This window comes from Neodiprion lecontei, chromosome 7 (genome assembly GCF_021901455.1).
Source record: "Neodiprion lecontei isolate iyNeoLeco1 chromosome 7, iyNeoLeco1.1, whole genome shotgun sequence".
NCBI classification, from domain to species: Eukaryota; Metazoa; Arthropoda; class Insecta; order Hymenoptera; family Diprionidae; genus Neodiprion; species Neodiprion lecontei.
The window spans coordinates 443,603-464,296 of record NC_060266.1 but is presented as its reverse complement, the minus strand read 5'-3'; the positions used below and the strand labels follow the sequence as shown (position 1 = coordinate 464,296).

General features: G+C 39.4%; 4 protein-coding genes across 9 annotated transcripts; 2 read left to right on the top strand and 2 right to left on the bottom strand.

Annotated features, from left to right (window-relative positions):
* Nucleotides 1–1,319: 1,319 nt before the first annotated feature.
* Nucleotides 1,320–5,180, top strand: LOC107216901 (diacylglycerol lipase-beta). The gene is made up of 13 exons (XM_015654230.2): nt 1,320–1,414; nt 1,527–1,739; nt 1,877–2,199; nt 2,492–2,635; nt 2,727–2,895; nt 3,029–3,152; nt 3,235–3,378; nt 3,461–3,572; nt 3,637–3,729; nt 3,914–4,068; nt 4,227–4,370; nt 4,597–4,715; nt 4,877–5,180. Exons 1-13 carry the CDS (start codon nt 1,320–1,322, stop codon nt 5,055–5,057), a joined length of 2,016 nt encoding a protein of 671 aa, XP_015509716.1. The 3' UTR covers nt 5,058–5,180.
* Nucleotides 4,963–8,961, bottom strand: LOC107216900 (RNA polymerase I-specific transcription initiation factor RRN3). 2 transcript variants are annotated; one of them, XR_006905296.1, is made up of 9 exons: nt 8,771–8,961; nt 8,174–8,377; nt 7,856–8,075; nt 7,654–7,765; nt 7,422–7,574; nt 6,396–6,899; nt 6,065–6,243; nt 5,486–5,987; nt 4,963–5,104 (listed from the first exon to the last, which is right to left on the bottom strand). XR_006905296.1 is itself a non-coding variant. In XM_015654229.2 (8 exons), exons 2-8 carry the CDS (start codon nt 8,375–8,377, stop codon nt 5,548–5,550), a joined length of 1,812 nt encoding a protein of 603 aa, XP_015509715.1. In that variant the 5' UTR covers nt 8,771–8,961; the 3' UTR covers nt 5,327–5,547. The 2 variants fall into 2 exon arrangements, 1 of the variants encoding a protein (XP_015509715.1); XM_015654229.2 differs by lacking the exon at nt 4,963–5,104 and having other exon boundaries at nt 5,327–5,987.
* Nucleotides 8,962–9,648: 687 nt separating this feature from the next.
* On the bottom strand, nt 9,649–17,113 carry LOC107216902 (glycine-rich cell wall structural protein 2). Of its 5 annotated transcripts, none has more exons than XM_046745188.1 (10): nt 16,966–17,113; nt 15,866–15,902; nt 15,378–15,401; nt 14,697–15,048; nt 13,990–14,373; nt 13,672–13,852; nt 13,177–13,419; nt 12,765–12,818; nt 10,633–12,370; nt 9,649–9,856 (listed from the first exon to the last, which is right to left on the bottom strand). In XM_046745188.1, exons 2-9 carry the CDS (start codon nt 15,878–15,880, stop codon nt 12,331–12,333), a joined length of 1,293 nt encoding a protein of 430 aa, XP_046601144.1. In that variant the 5' UTR covers nt 15,881–15,902; nt 16,966–17,113; the 3' UTR covers nt 9,649–9,856; nt 10,633–12,330. The 5 variants fall into 5 exon arrangements, with proteins under 5 accessions (XP_046601144.1, XP_046601145.1, XP_046601147.1 ...); XM_046745189.1 differs by having other exon boundaries at nt 13,672–13,849; XM_046745191.1 differs by having other exon boundaries at nt 13,177–13,290; nt 16,966–17,112.
* A 150-nt stretch (nt 17,114–17,263) lies between these two features.
* Nucleotides 17,264–20,690, top strand: LOC107216911 (eukaryotic initiation factor 4A-III). Its single transcript, XM_015654246.2, has 5 exons — nt 17,264–17,546; nt 18,529–18,864; nt 18,982–19,204; nt 19,294–19,548; nt 19,749–20,690. Exons 1-5 carry the CDS (start codon nt 17,402–17,404, stop codon nt 19,999–20,001), a joined length of 1,212 nt encoding a protein of 403 aa, XP_015509732.1. The 5' UTR covers nt 17,264–17,401; the 3' UTR covers nt 20,002–20,690.
* The last annotated feature ends 4 nt before the right edge of the window (nt 20,691–20,694 follow it).

Below are 20,694 nucleotides of genomic sequence, written 5' to 3'. Positions count from 1 at the left end.
TTACCTTCCTTTAATACTGCAACAGCAATTCAGGTAATATACAAGTAATTTCTGCTTGCACCATCATTTCTTATCACAGTAGGAAGGAAACAAAAAAAAAAAAAGGTTCAGAAGTTCTTTAAATTATAGGGTGCAAACAAAAATTGGTACTAGCCAAATGTCGTTGCAGTTTGCAGCAGCATATGCATACGGAGTCGTTATTTTATGGCCGTATCAGGCCCTAAAAACGATTTTTTCTTTGCTGGAAACTTGATTTTCAAGCCTTGACGAGAACCTACGGGCATCTGCCATACGTACAAATTCACATACACGCGCGGACACATGCGGTGCGTACCTCTTCGTTTTAACAAGCACACACTCCGCATCAGGATCAACAGACGCAATATAGGAATGATAGAGCGAACAGTTTGTACAGGTTGGAGCTTTCTCCGCGTTGCGCCAACTTTCACTATATTCCGTAATTTGGTACAGACGCACTTAGTACACAGCAGTCGCGGTTTTTACCATGTATCATACACACATATATGTATAAGTATCGTTAAAACGGTTTGACAAATTTTAAGGAAGAGACTGCTTCTTCATTTCAACGGCAGCCTCACTAAAAATCACGACGCGACGGTTGTCTTCGAACTTTACCCAGCTGCGGTGTAAATACGAGATCAAGCGCATTTCTCTGAATTATTTATTCATATAAGCAGTGATTTGTTGAAAGAATACGCAGGTGCAATTGGTGTGTCGATATCGAGCTACATGTGTGTATAAGCAATCATTTACGTCTACCTACAAGTCACAATTCGGCTTTGCGGTGTAGTGTGGTCGCGACGTAGTAATTAGTTAAACAAAGTGGAGAACCGTGGCGGTAAAATTTCACCGCTAAACTTACACGGGGCCGACAAATTTGAATATTTCGCATTAACGTACGTCGGCCAAAGAGCAACTCGGATTGTTTGCATTCCCTGTAAGTAATAATGTGCATGTCATTATGTAGAACCGGTTTTTAACGGGAGCGCGACGAGACAATGACAAGCATTTCTGTGATGATTTATTTATAATTCATGGAATTTTGCTGAAACGCAAAATGAAATCCTTCGCCGTAAATCCACCTTCCAACACTGCACTGCGGAAGAAGAGTTGGCGAAAAATCTGTGTGCCAGTAGCACGAAAAAATTTGTCTCCATTTCAAAGAATATCATTGACTGTTTACAGAATTCGAGTATTATAAAAACTGCATCAACGAAATTAGGAATATCAACGAGACCAGATTCAAATGGTAGTTCTGGATATTATTAAGAAAATGTAACTTTCTATTTTTTAGAAAAATGCCAGCCTTGAAATTATTTGGACGCAAGTGGTTAGCGGCTACTGACGATCTTGTATATCCCGGGCTATTCGAAATTTTCATTCGAATTATTTGGTAAGGCTTAAACGTCAATAGACATTTTCCAAATATTCCATAGAACCTGATTTACCTTGTGAATACTTAAAAATCCTCTAGACACGTGTCACAGCTTTGCCCATTCCCTCAGGTTAATCCTAATGACGATTGCGTGCATAAAATACTACGACGAGACTTGGAAATGCCGTACCGGTGGAGAATTAGTGCGTGTATTCCTAGCTGGGGAACTAACGCTCCTGAGCATAATCGCCACGCTGTTATTCGTCGTAGTAACCCACAGTTCGAAAGGGGCTATCACAGACACATACTCCCGTCGACTGGTCGAACCGCTCCTGACCGTCAAGTAAGCCACATAGGTCGCAGTTCTCAATCCCTCTCGCAGATCACCCGTCTTCCTTCAAGTATTTCCTCCCACCTATGGTCAACATGTTGTAGAATGAGTGTGGCTGAAAAACAGTAATACATACGTTGATGTTTCAGGGTACTCTTACTATTCCCCGAAGTAGTGTGGAACGTTCTAGGAACATTTTGGATATTCACTCGACACGTTGAATGTTCCGATGACAACTATACGATACCCGTCGTAGAAGGGCTGGTTCTGTTCCACTGGGTACTACTTGGCTTAACGATGCTAGGAATGGCTCTTGTGTTCGATCCTCTAGGATCTTTAGGCCTCAGAGATAAGACTTTACAAGATTTCGAGGAACATCGCAAAGTATCCAGCACGTGGATACGGAGGTTCAAATTTTTATGGTGGATGCAGCGAGACGAAAGTGCCGACGAAACGTTTCAACATGTTGCTGGTGAGACATAGGTACATATGGGTGAGGTTGTAATGTGATCGTTGTATGCGACGAAGCTTGCACCGATTTTGCGGAGCACCGATTATTAGAGATAGAGACTGCGTTATGTCATTTTAATGACATAAAAATCGAAGCTTATACTTCTCAAATTTCGCATAACATTGACATGCTTAGAAATGATTCGCATCTGGTCCGTTTCTGAGTAAAATAAGTCGGTTAGATATGTCAAATTACAGCGGCTTCATTTTTTCAACTTGAAAAAACGTAATTTCGTTTTCATCGTATGTATTAGGATTACTGAGCGCACTGTTTCGAGGCACAGATCTAGTTCCATCCGACGTTATGGCGGGCTGTATTCTGATGAGAGTAAGACAAAAGCGGGAGACTCTTGAATTGAGGCGGTTTCACATGTTAAATCGCCCAGTATATACTTCCGGTGAGATCAAGGCTTAAATAATATAATTTCTCTCATTCGATAGTATTCCTAATTGCTTCTATTCGATTAATTCTCTCCTAATTTGACGCAGATGCACGGGAAATTTTTCGTCTTGCACCGAGCTGGATGTCCCTAGAATGGGCTCAGCATTACATGCAGTTATCCGTAGCTTCTTACGCTTGGATATTTGTCATGTATCAGCATATGTGTACGGGCTGCTTCCGACTTGCCAAATACATGACTTGTTGCGCGTGTTTCAGGTATATTGAACTAAACTGTAAAACTACTGATTTCAGAAAGATGAAATTAAAAGTTTACTTATACAAGTTGCAGGGTGAACCTGACGTAACAAACTATCGCTAATCTTCGTTGTGACAACTTGGCTTGTTCTAGGCGGAAGCACAACGCGGTGATAGATGACAATTGCTGTTTGTGCAATCTTGCAGGTGTAAAATACTTGTCTCGACTATCAGAGGACGATATCTTATACGCATCGTTTCGGAACCATCTTTGCGAGGTGAATAGAAATGAAATGAACCAACAAACTGGAAAAAACATTTCTACGAAACTAACAGAATTTTTCTTCATCTTAACGACAGATACCTTTCTGCGTGGTTGCCGACCATAAAACTGCAAGTATCGTTATCGTGATTCGGGGATCGCTGTCTTTGCGTGATCTCTTTACCGATATTGCAGCAGCTTCCGATGTATTTGAAGCAGATGGCCTACCACCGGGTAGTATGGTACGTAAATTATGGCAAGTGAATCTTTTTCTTTGAAATTGGCACAATTTCGGCAAAAGTAACAATCAACGATTTATTACAGGCTCACAGAGGGATGATTATTGGTGCCAAGGTGCTATTGAAACAGCTCGATCAATCCAAGATTCTCACAAAAGCCTTTACCATGTACCCGCACTACAACCTCACGCTCACAGGTAATTGCGTACAACTTTCAAAAATGTATATCACACGGGTCTGAAATTTTCAAATATTTTCAAGGTCACAGTCTGGGTGCTGGATTATCCGTCCTCCTGGCCCTGCTGATTCGACCGCATTATCCGAATCTGCGAGTCTACGCGTTCTCAACACCAGGTGAGCGGATACCGTGGCAATTTCTTAAAACTTACACAAAGCGGATAGAGATGCTGTTAATTTGTTCCTGCACTACGAATGCGAATAATTTACCCCTAGTCATTTTCACACCAGAATACCGTCTAAAAAATTTTTATATACCTTTGACAAGTGCTTAATCGCAATTACCTCGTGTGTATGACAGCTGGATTACTTAGTCGAGAAGCTGCCAGGATCACCGAAGAATTTGTTTTCACAATAGGTCTTGGCGATGACCTCGTTATGAGACTCGGTGTAGACAGCATTGAAAATTTCAGGACTTCTTTACTTATTACCCTTCAGGCTTGCCGTTTACCCAAGGTAATCCGTATGCAATGTGATACTTCCATACGACATATGCCCCTACATCAATATCATTTGCGGCATGTCAGATTTATCGATGTATTGTGAAAAAGAAATACAAATGTTTCGCGCAGTAGTCATAAAAAAAATAGATTAAAGACTCACAATGATTTCAGTACAGAGTGGTCCTCAATGGTCTCGGTTATACTTTGTTCGGTATACCTGAGAGGGACCTCGAAAAGTTGTGGCAAAACGGTAACACAATTGGATCTATGCAAGGGCAACTTCCGCTCCTTTCCGATCCACCCACAAGACAGATGGTGAGTATAATTTAATAGCTCCTCTAGATCGTCATTAGATAGCAGCAGAAGTCTGAATTAGAATATAAAAACAATACATCAAGTGGTTATCAAATTCCTGTTTGACGCGTCTAATTTTTAAATGTAGCATTTTGGCAAATAATTATATTCTGGTGGTATTCCATTAACGAATCATATATCCGTTACCTTGAGTCATTCTCTAGTGCAATGCTCTTTCTTTTTTAAGGATGCAACGTTATTGGAACGCAATGTGGCTATGCGAAGGTACTCGAGCGTTCGATTATACACAGCTGGGCGTATACTTCATATTTCAAGGTTCAAATCAGCACTCAAGCAAAAAGACAGGTAATTCGCGAATTGAATATTTCACCTTTTAACGTCGTAACTATGTATGCTTTTTGATTGATAATAATCTTTCATTGATGCTAACTCAGAAAATTCACCTCTTTTGAGATTAATATTTCATTTGAGCTAAGATCCGATAACCAGCCTCGAGTGTATTACAGTGATGATAACGGAAGTGACAAATGTCGGTACGAAATGCGTTGGGCCCAAGCTGAAGACTTCATGGAGTTATCAGTGATGCCAAGGATGTTATTGGACCACCTGCCTGAAAACTTGGAGCATGCTCTGACTGTGTTACTTGGTCAGCAGGACGAGGCACCCGAGGACATTAGTATAGTGTAGTTCAATGGCGTTCAACCGCCAAAGTTCAGTATCACGATAAAGACTAACTGAAAATTGACCAAGAAAATCAGTATTTGTATATTTATACACATTACACGCAGAATTAAAAGATGTTCGAATCAATTTATACTGCTATCCAAATTATTGATCATTTGTAAAATTCATCTTTATGTACAAGATTACACATCAAGTTTACCACGCAATCAATTGAACTAAATCATCCCAATTCATTGCACAACGTACTGTACAGCTTGGTGTGCGACGCTTGATTAGAAATATTGCTAGGCGTTTAATGAATTTCTTAGAAAAATCTGTAGCATTTGGGATAAAATATTGAATGCGCACCAGTGATGTGTCCATATTTTAGTAGTTCCAATTATCAACAAATAAATAAAATACTTTTGTAATATAAAAAGATGGATAGGTACCATTTGTAGATATTTTATGACAAGACCTGAGACATTGCGAGTCCCTACATAGAATTGAATGTTCAGAGTTGTAAGAAACCAGGTGACGTTCCATAAGAGAAGACATCCATATGATTGCACGAGCTCGATAAAGGAATTGAGGTTTCATCCATAAAATCGTCATCGTCATTATCATCTCTGCAAGTGGTCAATGTTGATTCCTCATCGGAGACGCTGCCTTGATATACCATGTAAATCGAGGTAAATCTTGAGCCACTTCTCAGGAGAATGTAGGGGTCAAAAGGAAAGAAAGTATCCAGCCAAAGAGTGACACGATTGGTACTTTGAACGACGGGTAGATTACTCCGAGCATTGTGCTCGATTATTGTGTAACAGTAGGCCAGCTGGTAGGTGCGCGTTACAGCCGCAAAATTCCGCACTACTGCCGATTGGCAAACTTTTAATGGATTCAGTCGACAAGCTATAATCTTCGTCAGATTCAGGCTTTGAAGGAACAACAAGTCTGAAAAAATATAAAAGTTTGCAAGTGATGGCCATTGATGAAATTGAAATCTTTGAACTGAAATCATGTCTACTTACTTTTTCTAGTCTCGACGAGATGTTTGTGCCTGAAAGCAATGACGTAGAACATTGCCTGGCATACGGTATAAAATACCCCGTGCACCCTTACATCGCTATTGGCGCACTCGAGGCTATCTTGCGACGATATGTAACTGTGTATCCACATAGACATTTTCAATAACGTTGTTTTGATCATTCTGTAAAATTGAAATTTTTATTATTTAGGGTGCCTTGATAAGTAAATTTTAGAAATATCGCACTAGACATGTCAAGACTAGACCTGTGCAATTTTGAGGGATAAGTTTCGTAAAATAAATATAGAATTCACATTTATTAAAGATTGACATACTCAAGTTGAATAAATGTAGCTCTGGCGAGTAGACTGGCGATATAGGATACGGAAGATTGCCGTATAACAGGGGCAACGTTTGGGTCTGAGACTTTCTGCCACAGCCAATTTACAAAAGCTTCGGATACTGTCGGTTTAAAACTACAAATATAGAACATGATAAACTGTACGTGCTGACTGGCGTGCGTGGGCAATATTATTTGTTCAAACATCTTTAGGACATCGTGATAGAGACTTTTCAACGATTCCCAGTTGAGAATTCCCTGATTGTGGCAGCAGTTATATATATATGCAAGCACCTGCTCCATGCATACGTCCAACGTGTGCGCCACAGGATGTTTCATTTTTCGTATTTCCTTCTGTTTCTCATTTTTTATTGCATCACCCTGCACTTCGTCTAATGCGAATATGATCTGTGCCGCATCGTCACTTTCCTCCATATCTTCGTCATCTTCGCACTCGTCTATTTCCGATCGTGGCGCATAAACGTCCAAAACAATTAACCTGAAAACAAAACAGTACACACGTAGGTAATTAGATAATATATTCTCGTCATGGGGACAGCTTCTCTAAAACCACCTTCGCAATCTTCCTAAACTCGACTTGATCATACTTTAATGTCTTTGCTCCTTCAGAGCAAGAGAAGAATAGAAACTATTCTAGTCGTAACAGCATTCTCTTACATTTGTTTGCCAAAAAAAGTTTCTTACGATTGACTGAAATTGCCTGTCATATCTTTAATTTGTCCAGACTGAATATAAGTTTGAATTTAAGTCAAGGTTATCGATACACTCAAGGTCTATCGATACAATACAAGTAAAAAAATAACAATATTATGAATAAAAATACGTCCTGTAATAAAAGGTCATTTTCTAATCAAGTTTGATTTATATTTGGTTGATTAAGAAGAACAATCCCAAAAATATTTATAAAATAGGGATCGACCGATATTCACGATTAATTTATCTCCAGAACAATAGGTAATTCATATCGCGTCACGTTGCATCAAGGTCCGATTTCAAATACCTGTTGATTATCAGTGAAAGAATGTCAGATCTGAGATGTGGGGCATACTCCAGTATTTGAAGAAGGGCATATATGTAAATTTCATGTCTTTGCGTGTTGAGCCTCCAGTAAGGATAATTTGCTACAAGTGATTGTAACAAAACGTCGGTAGCCCTACAAATGAAACACAAGAGTTAGGAGGCATTATAAATAACTCGTCTGTCCGGTAGTGCATAAGAATTCATATTCTTACATGGGAATAATTTTCATAAGCATTCGCAGGACGTCATGCACATGCCTTAACGTTTGAAGATCCTGATTTTTTGATTTGGAAAATTCCCATTCCGTAGTATTGTCATCCTCTTCTGAAAATGAATAATGAGTTAGATGAAGAGGGTCGTTCAAGGTTGCAAATCAGTTATGGGTCAAGTCAGATACGTGACAGCTTGACTTACCAGATTTAAATCGATCTACTAGCTTGTCTATTATAAGCTTGGCATGATAGTTATGAGCAGATACTAGATCTTCGAGAAATCCTTTGTAGATTGTCGTTACTTGCAACGATCTGGTTGTCCAATTAAGCGTCAGCAGTGCCTCGATAAATAATCTATGTGACGGGCCAAGTAACGAGATACAAGCGTGTGTTTCTGTCAACAAATCTATCAACTCACTTTCCTGGAAACAATTGAGAGTTGTAAGACATGGCAAACAGATAGAAACTACGACTATGTTTAAAAGTATCTTTACTAAAAATTTAGTATAATGATACATACCCTAATTTCCGAGTCACGAATGGTACACACAAGATTTTCATATTGCTTATGACTTGTGCCACTTTCGAAGCTAAGCAATATATCCTTGAGATTTTTTGGAAGTTTGAATTGTACTCTGTTTGCCTGGTTTATAATTTTTGCTCTGATGCCTGGGCCTTTCAATATCGACGATACACTGCTGAGCCTTGACGAGGTCACAGACATCTGAAAATTTCCAGAATTGCCAATACTTGCAACAACCTGCGTTTATCATGCTCAGATACTTAGAAATTGACAACAATCGCCACCTTTACGAATAACTGAACGATCTCTAGTGTCAATTATATTAATGAAAAGATATTCCGAGGATACGAATTTTCTGATTCTCACAGCTTGGGCTGTCCTAGTGTCATGAAATACGCGAGCAAACATATGTAGGTATTATCATAAGATGAAGCAAGATGTTAACGACATAAGGTCCAAGTTATCGAATATTCGAAACCTGGAATTTGACGCTTGCAGACCAGACGGGTGAGCGACATTCGCGATCGCCATGTGATGGCTTGTGAGGTTAACGCCAATTTAATAACCGGTTCAAATTGTCGTTACGGTACTCACCTTTGGGCAGTTGTGAATGAAATTCTTTTTATCCAACAGGCTTGCTTGCACGTCGTATCGTTTCTTTTAAAAATTAAACGATTGCTCGATGAAACTGTATCACTATCTGTCCAAATCCGTACGAATTTGTGCACGAGGAGCATGCATCGCTACGAGCATCAAACACACACTGTTGGGAAGTGCAGACCCGCACATGACGGGCGGCGGAAACCGGAAACTGAGACAAATCAATTGAGGGTCTGGCAAACAGACTCCAGCTCAGAGTAGTTTTGGGTTTGATGCAGTATGAAATATAGTTTTTCGCGGTTTTTGAAAACATGTTTTAAACTACAATTATATAAACATATATAAGTATAGAAAAATATAACTATGAAGTTATCGGCGATATTCCTTTAGTGGTATGAAAATATGTACCAAACTCTAACTTCAGGGGGTGCCCTGGTCGATCGCGACGTGACGTATACTTATATACAAATATCAAAGTCCATATATCTCAAAAGCGAAACCGGGCTTAGCGGCCCCATTTTATGCACAACTCTGAAGAAACCCACTCCGCGCATTTTCATTTGACACAGAAATGTAAAAATGGCATAGATTCCACGAAACCGCAGTGGTAAATTCGCAGAATTCATACCATGAGGGTTCGCTATGCAATGGTATCACTTACCGGACTCTAAATCCCGTTTTATACAATTGAATACATACGAATAGTATAGGTAATAAGAATTGTTCTTCAATGAGGGAATAAGCAGCTGTATAAAAATCCAACAGTCTGTCTTTCTCCTTGTGAACTCCCGACAATCACAACTGACAAGTCTCCTGCAGTCGCAGGTGGTGTACAAAAATGCAGGGAATTGGAAATATGCGAGTACACAGGATTCTATTTTGATGAAGTCATGTATTATACATTTATTTTGGTATAACAAAGTCAGCTGAACCAGAAGTAATGGCACATGTTCGGTGTCATCTGCCTTGTATCCGGCACCTTTTTTGCTTCTCTCACCGTGGATGGCATTTATTCACTCGAGGGATTCCAACTTGAGTTCATCTCAATGGAGGTAATAGTCCGCTCATCCTGATGGATATCTGTTAAGAAAATTATATTAATACAGACTCTCTAGCGCAAAGTAAAGAATTATGAATTTTGTTAGAGAACGAGTGTACCTAATGCACTTCATTGACTAATTTTCGGCACGTGAACCGTCAAATATCAAGCATATATGTTTCTCGCGGCCTCGTTCTAATAATTTCATATCGAGAGCTGAACGACAACAAAAATCAGTCAATTTTGGAAAAGCATAGAATTAGAGATGAAAAAATGAAGAAAAAAAGTAAAAAATTGCCACCATTTCAATTAAATTTTACACGGAAATATCTGTACCCTAAACGAACCTGTGGCTTGTGGTTGGTGTGGTAGTACCATCCTGTTTATTCGCATTATTAACCACGCAATTTCCAGTAGCGCAATGTCGGAAGTGTAAGAAAACGACGGCATGACTCTAGCGCCAGAGTTCGTCAATTTGTAGCATTTCACAGTTTTCAGCCAATTTGAACTCTAAACGAACGCCAAAAGCCGTAGATAGCACGCAAGTAACGTAGTACAATACACTGTGTACTATTTATTGATTTCATGTAAATATGCGAATTATTATATAGAAAATTGATAATCAGCCGCTGAAGCAAATACTTGATAGGGGGCAAGTTCGATTAAATTGAAAATGCATGAATTACACACGGAGGTGTATATGTATGTATACAGTAGAAGGATACAGATGTGTACGTATGATGGCATAGAATTGCATGTATTCTAAAAACGGTATTAATGAAAAAATAAAGTGAAGGGCGCACGCGTCTCAACATACCTTTTCCCACTTCAAAGCCATCAGCTTTGGAACGGAAACGCAATCGCTTCACGCTATCCGGTTATTGGAGGATGATAAATCGCCAGAGTCTCTATCCGCATCTATCGGGCGCTTATAGGCAAGAGGAGACCGTTGTTTTTGCTCTCCATTTATAAGAAGATGTCGAGCGTCGCCCGTTGATATCCGGCTAATCCAGTTAAGCGCTCGCATCTACAGCCGGGCAACGCCAACGCTTCGTTTGCACTCTCGTTATTGCAGTATAAGTGGCCAGTTGATATCGAGCTAATCCAGCCATGCGTTCGCATAAACAAGCCACGCGTACAGACAAAGGTGACTGCAAATCGTGTTCTCTGGCAACCCAGGTCATTTTCCAATGGATTCGGACTAAACCGACAATTTTAGCAGTGTTTTTCAACAGCCACTTCATCGCTCGCATCCCAGGGCAACGCGTGGCCCGAGGCTAAGATCGATAACTTTGTATACCCAAAATTGGGATTCAATGGATTGCCTTTCTTGATTTCTATACTCCTTACATAATACACCCTAGGCACGATGTCACGATTCATGATTTAGATCGGGACGAGTTACATATTTTTTTCTACTCGTTTGAAATCTACCATGTAAAGAGCTGTGGGTGGGATACGTCGGATTTAATCATTTAAACAAATCAACGCCAATGTTGTCTCAAAAATCATTGGTTTTTTATCAATAATTTGGGCATTGTCTTTTCATCCAATGGCTCAGGGTATTAAAGAAGAACAATTTACAATTATTCGGCATGTGAAAATTCGATACAGCATTAAAGAATAAAAAATATACATGTATCGTAAAAACGGAAAACTGATTAAAACGAAATAAATACAACCGTGCACTACAGCATATCTGCGAATGACGAGTGAAATTATTAGTAAAGGGAAGAGACACCCGTTCCATACATTTTGTATTTCACCTCTATCTCCGCAATGTATGAATTTCCGATTAGAAATTTGTAAACATACATTAAAAATCATCTCAATGACGTTTTCGGTTTATTGATGAACAGTCAGACATAATTGTTACATGTATAAAAAAAAAAAAAAAAATAAAATAAAAATAAATGATACACAGCATGTCCCTCATAGCTCATGTTTACCCTTTCCACTCCGATCCTACGCTAACTAGGGAAATGAAAAATCTTATATTCAGTAAGGTTTCAAACTGTTGGCCTTTGGTCTATGCCTGAATGGAATATTATTTCAGTTAAAAAACCAACACTGTCGTCAGCAAAATACGTTCTCTACAATACGTGAGATAAACCTGGCAACAAAACTAGTTCTCAACGAAACTCGATTCGGGGTATAAAATTTTATATCGAACGGTTAGCGATAGTCACGCGAAACCCATTCACTTTTGCTACACAATAATTGTCGTGGGAATCTAATACTAACATAGTGTCGCTATGAACCTAAATCTAAGCTATGCGTTAATAATTTTTTTCGGTCTAACTGCATCTTATGATAGGTATCTTAAAATGGTTATTTTAAGTTTAATATAAATTATACATTAAGGTTGCATTAATTCATAATTGAGTGGACTGCGTTTTTTTTCTTTCATACACAGGGTAGATCGAAACAGTTGTGGCGCAGGTTTATAACCGCACGCTAATCGCCGCAAGGTATTTATTTGTCTCCGACGAACGCTACCGATCGGTATAGTACTTTAGTACCTCGGCGGCATCGAGTCTGCCGGACCTGGGAAGCTAAAAGGTCAAAAATTGAAAATCGCAGATTAATTGTTTCGCTTCGTACCGCGGCTTGTTAGAGTTACAGGGCAGAAGAATCAAGACTGCTGTCAGTCAAACTGAAATATTGTTGTCCCTTCGTTGACGCTTGAGAAACAAATTACTTTTTAATGAAAACTGACGCGAAAAAAACGTGATTCTGCAGCCAGGTAACGGCACGAGGGAAGTCTAGGTAAAGCGAAGAAGGGTCTAGGACCAAGAAAACTGTCGTAATCAACTGTGATTCGGGACAATAACGGTTTTCATTTGAATGCGTTCGCTGCCTAAAATATCAACCTCGCAGACAGAGATTCATAATATACGATGCGTACGAACGCCAAACGGCAAAAAATCAGTGATAATATCAACTCACCGCCCGGCACTCCTTGGACCATAGGGATCCGTTCTGTCATATCCGTCGCTGTAACTGAAGTACAACAAAAAACCAATTAATCATACGAATTAAACGGACATTGGATTGTTTAGCATAATTTTTGAGGGGATTGTATCCTTGCCATGAATCAGTTTAATACAAAGGTTTTAACTGGGATTAAACGAGGACTTTATGTTGCCTTGAAAGATTAGAAGTTGTCTTAATTTAAGGCAAACACTTCTTGCCCAAATTTCGAGGCTTTTGTCTTGAGTTCAGTTGCTGAAGCGAAGCATAAGCTAAGCTAAGCTAAGCTTCACTAGCCATCCGGACGGCCATAAGAATTTCAAATACGTGTTTGTTTCAAATGAATTTTATCAGTCGCATATTATGGAAAATTATTTAAATTACTCACCCTCCACCGACTGGAGGGTACCCTCCGCTAGGAGCGGCACTTCCCGGTCTTCTGCTAAACATGTCCGCTTGTGGCCCGGGACCTGTGCTATAATTGGGTACTGCACCAATAGGCCTGTCAAATAGAGGAAAATTAGTAAGGGGAGTCCCTTCGTTCCTGTTGAATTGCATTGGTCCATCCTGAGTAAATCCCCCAGTTTCCCCTTGACTTTTAGTTATAACTCCTGACCCTGCTGGAAAACCCCTGTTACGCAGCGTTATAACATTATTAGTAAATTATCTTTCATCCACATCGAATGATCAGAGCAATTTTTTAGTACCTAACGTTGCCTAGTATATGTGAAATCTACGTGTCGTGCTTAGTTGGCATTGAGTTATTGCGTGAACGCAATTATTCTTTGGGATAAATTCGCCAGGAAGAACTTCGAAGAGAAATGAGAAAAAAGAAATCTACTTGTTTGGAAAGCTAAAAACATGATGAATTGGGAAAGCATACCCAGCTTCTGTGAAACCTCCGCCATAAGCTGCTGTGGCACCTCCATTCCTCATCGGTCCTGATACCCCGCGATCGTAATCGTTTCTTGGTGGATAATCGGCAGTACGAGCGCCACCAAATGTGTCACTTCGACCATAATCAGCTGGGCCACCACGACTGAAGTCACCTCCCATACTCGCTGCTTCAAGAAATAAAAATTTGCAAGCAGATCAGTATAAGCGTCATACATATGACTATGATCTAATACAACCATATCATAGAGCAAAAACATGGATGCTATGCAGTTATAAGGTTCACTTAACTGGAAGCATTACTTACAAGATCGGCCCCCAAAATCTGCTCTTGCTCCAAAGTCTGCAGCTCGACCAAAGTCTGCACCTCGTCCATACTCCGGTGTCGCGGTAGGTCCGTATCCTCCAGAAACCCCTGAAGCAGGGCCGTATGCTCCTCCCATTCCTGGTGAGCTTGTCGAGTACCCTCCTAGACCACTTCCGCTATTTTGTCCGTAACCACCACGATCGTTGTATCCGCCTCCGAAATCAGCGCCACGACCAGTGTAATCGCCACCTCCCCGATTACCGTAGTCATTGTAACCACCCCCGGCACCGGGACCATTTCTGCTGCTGCCGAAATCACCTCTTCTACCAAAGTCACCCCGTCCACCTCGATCATTGCCACCAAAACCGCCATCCCGGCTACCACCTCAAGAAAACAAACTCACGTTGCTTCTCATTTGTCCTTTTATAGAATAATCTATTTTATTATCGGCATTATAGTTTAATTTGGACGATTTGTATCCTTGCCATGAATCAGTCAAATATGATAAGATTTAACTGGGATTATACAAGGATTATTTGATTTAGCCTCGGAAGATTAGGAACTGTCTGAATTACAGAAAGTCCTTGCCCAGGTTCTAAGGCATTTTCATAAAAAAATTTACATGCATCAACAAACTATATCACAATATCGATCATTTTGACATCTTGTATAAAAATTCTTTATCATACTGTTGTTGGTATTCTTACCTCGACGATCATTATATGGTCCCGGTCTTCCGTCACGACCTCCGTCCCGACCTCCGCGTCCCCCTCTCATAGGACCACCCCGACGATCACCGTCTCTCCGAGCACCACCCCCGCCGCCACCCCCTCGAGATTTTCCTGTCGATTGTTCGACGTTGATGGTTGCTCCTTTGAAACTTGAATTGTGAAGAGTTTTGATTGCCGTTGCTGCATCCTCTTCCCGTGCCATATGAACAAATCCGTAACGGTTCATCACATCACACTCTGTGACTTCGCCAAAACGTAGGAACAACTGACGCAATTCATCGTTTCGACAATTTTCTGGCAGTCGGCCGACAAAGATCTTAGTTTTTCTCTATCGATGAAAATAAAGAAACATATTTGTGATGTGAAGAATTAGTAGGGAATAATTTGAATAAGTATTTATTTTTACCATACAATTATTCCAAATCAATTTAGGAAATGATAAAAGTAGGTTCGACATGCAAAATCCAAGTAGTACTGTATCTTTCAAATCGACCATATAAATGTACAATACAAACATGGTGTCTGTTGAAGAGTCAACTTTTCTATAGCTCGATCCAACTAATGAACAAATCTCACAAAATTCACTTTGAATTGATGTGAAATATGTCGAGCATGGTTTAGCATAACGAGTGGGTGATCATGTGCTTTTTCACTTACCGGTGCAGCGGTAGAAACTATTTTCTGTAAAGAAAGAAACACCAGTTACTACATTAAATATTAATAAGAGGAATTGTGTTATCCCAAATTCCCCTATGACAAAAACTAGACAAGGAAAAAAATAATTAAACAGAAACTTCTCATCCTAATAACAAGGTCAAGTGGTAGAACGTAAGGCTCAAGTTGCCATATACGAGTAAGACAATACCATTGACTAACGATTGAAATTTTATCGAATTTCATGGAAACCTGTTTTTTTTTTTTTTTTTTTAAGCAAAAGTAATGCGATATTTGGCTGAATTAGGAAATTTTAATGTTAAGCAAAATCGGCTACCACCTTGAGCTTAATCGAAATAAGATAAGGCAATTTTAATATGAAGCGAGAGTACAATAAATCTCGCCTACTTTATAATTTATTCCTATCCAATAATTAATATTGTTTACACAAAAAAATTAATAGGATATCTAGCTAGTGTAAAAGTAAATACCTTTTCTTCAGTCATTTTCGTAAGAAGGAAGTATCAGCTAGAACAAACACAAAATAAAGATACAATTGGTATAATTATTTATATGCAAAAACAACAAATATTATTGCTGGTAAACTGTAAAAAATATTTGTGAGGGCCAGAGAGGTGATTCCATATACGGAGAACCACCGGCAGCTTAACGCATGAACGTCGGTCACGACTCAACAGCACACTTTTCTCTTAGAATATTTTACTGTGCCGCTTCCACCCATCGCAAAGTACGACACCACGGACCATAAGCTCGGCGCATATCTAGAGTCACTTGGACCAATAGCAAGTGCCGTCATGCACTGTAATCGTAAAGTAAGCTGAGGGATATTTTCAAGAGAGCCCACAGATTTTGTCTTTTGAACAACATCATTATTGCAGTGCAGGGTGTAATTTCCATGAATCGAATTGATTCTTGAGGTTCTCGCATGTGCGTTGATGCATTTAGAGAAAGAGGGTGTGTCGCGTGTTAAGCCCATGAGATCCTAGGGAATGAAGCAAGAGACGCCTTGCAGCGTTTGAACGACAAATAATCTATGTGAATCCCACGAATTCTTTTGCCTTAAGCTCTAGTTTTTCCTCTCCGCGTAAGGGAACATAAATCACTGAAAATACTAGCAGACGAAAATCTTATCTACATTTCCGCCCTATTATACAATTACGAAAAGACGCGAAGCCGTGTTCAAGATAGATTGTAGACCGAATACCCGGTGATGCGCCATTAAAGGCCACCTTGCCATGTCGGGTTTTCAAGAATTTTCAGGTAGCTTCGCGTGCCCTAAGTCGCTGTTCTAGTGCTAGAACGTAAATATTCCGAGTGTTGAAAGAGCGGGAAGCATAATATAATCTCGGCTGCTCAAAAATTTCTGTATTTCGACATATTACGCCCTAAATAAATGTACACTGGCGAAAACAAATTGGAATCCCCACCCGCATAGCGTGGCTCAACGGGTCATTGGGATAGCGTTACGCCGATACCGGAGAAGACATCAAAGATATTTCAAACACCGAATCTATTGCATTTTAAGCTTTCAGCTGATAATGAACGAAGCTAATCAATAATCTGTACTCACCGGAATGCCTGCGAATGGGTAAGATTAGTTTTAAACTGAAAACGTATTATTGAATGCAATTATTTATCGACTAGACGACCATCAACGCCACAGAAACGGAAATGGAATGGACGTCGCAAAGCCGGGTGGCGTCATTCCCTCCAACAATACCAAATTTCTTCGAGAGGGAGACGGAAGTCGATCGTACCGCTCTCTGACGGAACAGGATGAAAACGTGCAGTGCCAAAGCAGGACATGACGTATGTACCGCGTCGCTTTAAGCACACTGTTTAATTAATCACTTCCGCTTGTAAACACTCGTGTGCATTCTGCAGCACCCCCACCACTCCAATGCCGACTCGATTCTGTATGGTCTAAAGGGCATTCTGATTGATTCTGATATTTCCGATTGTGGGGAAGTGTCAGTTGGTGTCAGTTCCAGTAGGGTCTAAGCAAGATGTCGGAAGTAAAGTCACGCCGTGTCGCACAAAGTGAAGATTTGTCGAACGTGGAGTTTGAAACCAGCGAAGATGTCGAGGTTATCCCGACTTTTGATAATATGGGACTCCGTGACGAACTACTACGAGGGATTTACGCCTACGGTGGGTCATTCTCATGAATTTTTATGCGGCGAAGACAGCTAACCTGAAAATGGTTACGACTTTTTACAAAACTGTAACCTACATCTGTGCATACACTCATGCTAATATATCTGCTAATGGTAATCTACCAGAAACCAATCCAAAGATTTTCCATTTATTTCAATATTTGTTAATTACTGGAGAGGCACTTGGGATGTATAGGCTAAGCAATAGAGCTCGAAAATTGATACTATCGTGACGAAAATCTTAGAAGCAAACCTACTGTGCCATATCACGATATAGAGGGGGTTCCATACTATATTCCGACCATATTTCCAATTCCCAAATGTTATGCTTTTTTTTATAAACAATTTTCATAAAATAATGGCATTTTTTTTAAGTTTTTCGCTTACAAAATCGAAACTACTTGACCAATCTTAAAAGTGCGAATGAATGATTTGTAGAGTATCAAGATGCGCACAAAATGAGATGAAGAACGTTCCCATCCAATAATTGGGAAAAATCAGGAAAAGTGTTAAAATCATTCCTTCACACTTTCAACATTGGTCAACTAGTTTCGATTTTAAAAGCGAAAAACTGAAAAATAATGTCATTTTTTCATGAAGATTGTTTATAAAAAAAAAAAACACGTAACACTTGGGACTTGGATATATTGTCAGAATATAGTACGGAACCCCTCTACATAATGTCACAGTCGGTTTGCTTCTAGGATTTTTGTCACGACACAATGCTCCATTGCTTGGCCTAGTATGATGAATCTTCATAGCCAGTATAAACAAAATGGACAGATTAACTTGCTGATCTTGGTTAGAAAATGTATAAAAAAGAAGGATCTGTACTTTAAGCTAACCGTTCATTGCTTTCAACTTGGTGCACATCTTGCCCAAAGTAATGTGCGCACACAGCTCCAAGAATTTCGCAAACACAAAGCTTTCAAACTGTGGTTTTTCATTTTTTAACCACAAAAATTTTGTTTTAATAGGTTTCGAGAAACCGTCGGCAATTCAACAGCGATCTATTAAGCCAATTATGAAAGGGCGAGATGTGATCGCCCAAGCACAGTCAGGTACTGGTAAAACAGCCACCTTTTCAATCGCCATATTGCAGTCGTTGGATACGCAGGTCCGTGAGACCCAGGTTCTCTGTCTGTCTCCCACACGCGAGCTTGCTACACAGATCCAAAAAGTGATATTAGCTCTGGGTGATTTCATGAATGTGCAATGCCACGCCTGTATCGGAGGTACCAATTTAGGCGAAGATATCAGAAAATTGGATTACGGACAACATGTTGTATCCGGTACTCCAGGTCGAGTATTTGGTAAGTAAACAACGAGTGTCGTTCACATACCGTATTGAACCTATAGCCATTATATCTGATTCAGAGTCTTTTACTTTCTGTTATGTTTGATCTGAAATCAATTGCATTGCATTTCAGACATGATAAAACGCAGAGTATTGAGAACAAGAGCGATAAAAATGTTGGTTCTGGATGAATCGGACGAGATGCTCAACAAGGGATTCAAAGAACAGATCTACGATGTCTATCGGTATTTGCCCCCGGCTACCCAAGTTGTACTAGTTTCCGCTACGCTACCCCACGAGATCCTTGAGATGACCAGCAAGTTTATGACTGACCCTATACGTATTCTTGTTAAACGGTAATTAAAACCTCTTGTGCATATTCGCTTATCATACCTAGCGGTTCTCATCTATAGACAATTCTTCAATCACTTATTTTTTATTCCAGCGATGAATTGACCCTGGAAGGTATCAAACAATTTTTTGTTGCGGTCGAGCGTGAAGAATGGAAATTTGATACTCTGTGCGATCTGTACGATACCCTTACAATAACACAAGCTGTTATTTTTTGTAACACAAAACGCAAGGTAGACTGGCTTACAGAAAAGATGCGCGAAGCGAACTTCACCGTATGTTCCATGCATGGAGATATGCCACAAAAAGAAAGGGACAACATAATGAAGGAATTTAGATCTGGTCAAAGGTATGTAATTTCACCCGTGCCTAATCTTCAAATTGTTACAGGCATCATGTGAGCAAGTGTGACAATAATGTCAATACCAAAATTCCAAAATTAAGACACACTGATCGATTCATTTTATTCGCCAAATTTTCTATGTAACGCGTATTTTTTATCTAGCATATCCTACAAGTAATAATGACATGTGTTTTCTGAATCCTCAGTCGAGTATTAATCACAACGGACGTGTGGGCTAGAGGAATAGATGTACAACAAGTATCATTGGTGATAAACTATGATCTACCTAATAATCGAGAATTGTACATTCACCGAATTGGACGTTCGGGACGTTTTGGAAGGAAAGGTGTATCCATCAACTTCGTAAAAACCGATGACATCAGAATTCTACGTGATATTGAGCAGTATTATTCCACGCAGATTGATGAGATGCCCATGAATGTCGCCGATTTAATCTAATTCAAATATTACCCGTTCTCCTTAACGTTTTGATGATAACCAATAATGGTACTATTATTTCTTTTTGTTGCAAAGTTCCCTATATCTATGAAATAACACTAGATTACTTGTACCGGTTTCTTCTAGCTCGTTCATCCTATTCCTCAGAATAGAAACAATGGTGCAACATATTTCTACCTGTGAATGAATACCTATCATTATTTATATTAATAATTATGCGTACCTGAAACACCATTATTGCAGGTCTATTGAAATCTGTTATTTTTTTTTTCTTCGCGTTAGTTCATTTCAAATTGATGTGCAAACTCAGCTGACAGGGACGTCCTGAATAGCAAAATATATTTTCCTACAAATCAATCTGTAGACTACTTTGGATTTTTGGAAAAGAAACTTTTTCTGTGAGCAAATCGTTTCGCTATAAACGTCGGATTAGGTACGATATTATTTACATAAAATAAGAAGTATGACAAATGTAAAGTTTTATTAAAAATTCTTTATGCGCGGATTAGGTACGATATTGTATGCATATAATAAGAATTATGATAAATGTTAAGTTTTAATAAAAATTCCGTATCCACAAGTAACGTTTCATTCTTGAAACATTGTTACATCAAGGATAACTTGTCATATACCTATTTATGTATACGTATATTTCATAATCACTAAGAATAAAATATTCATACCCTATATCAC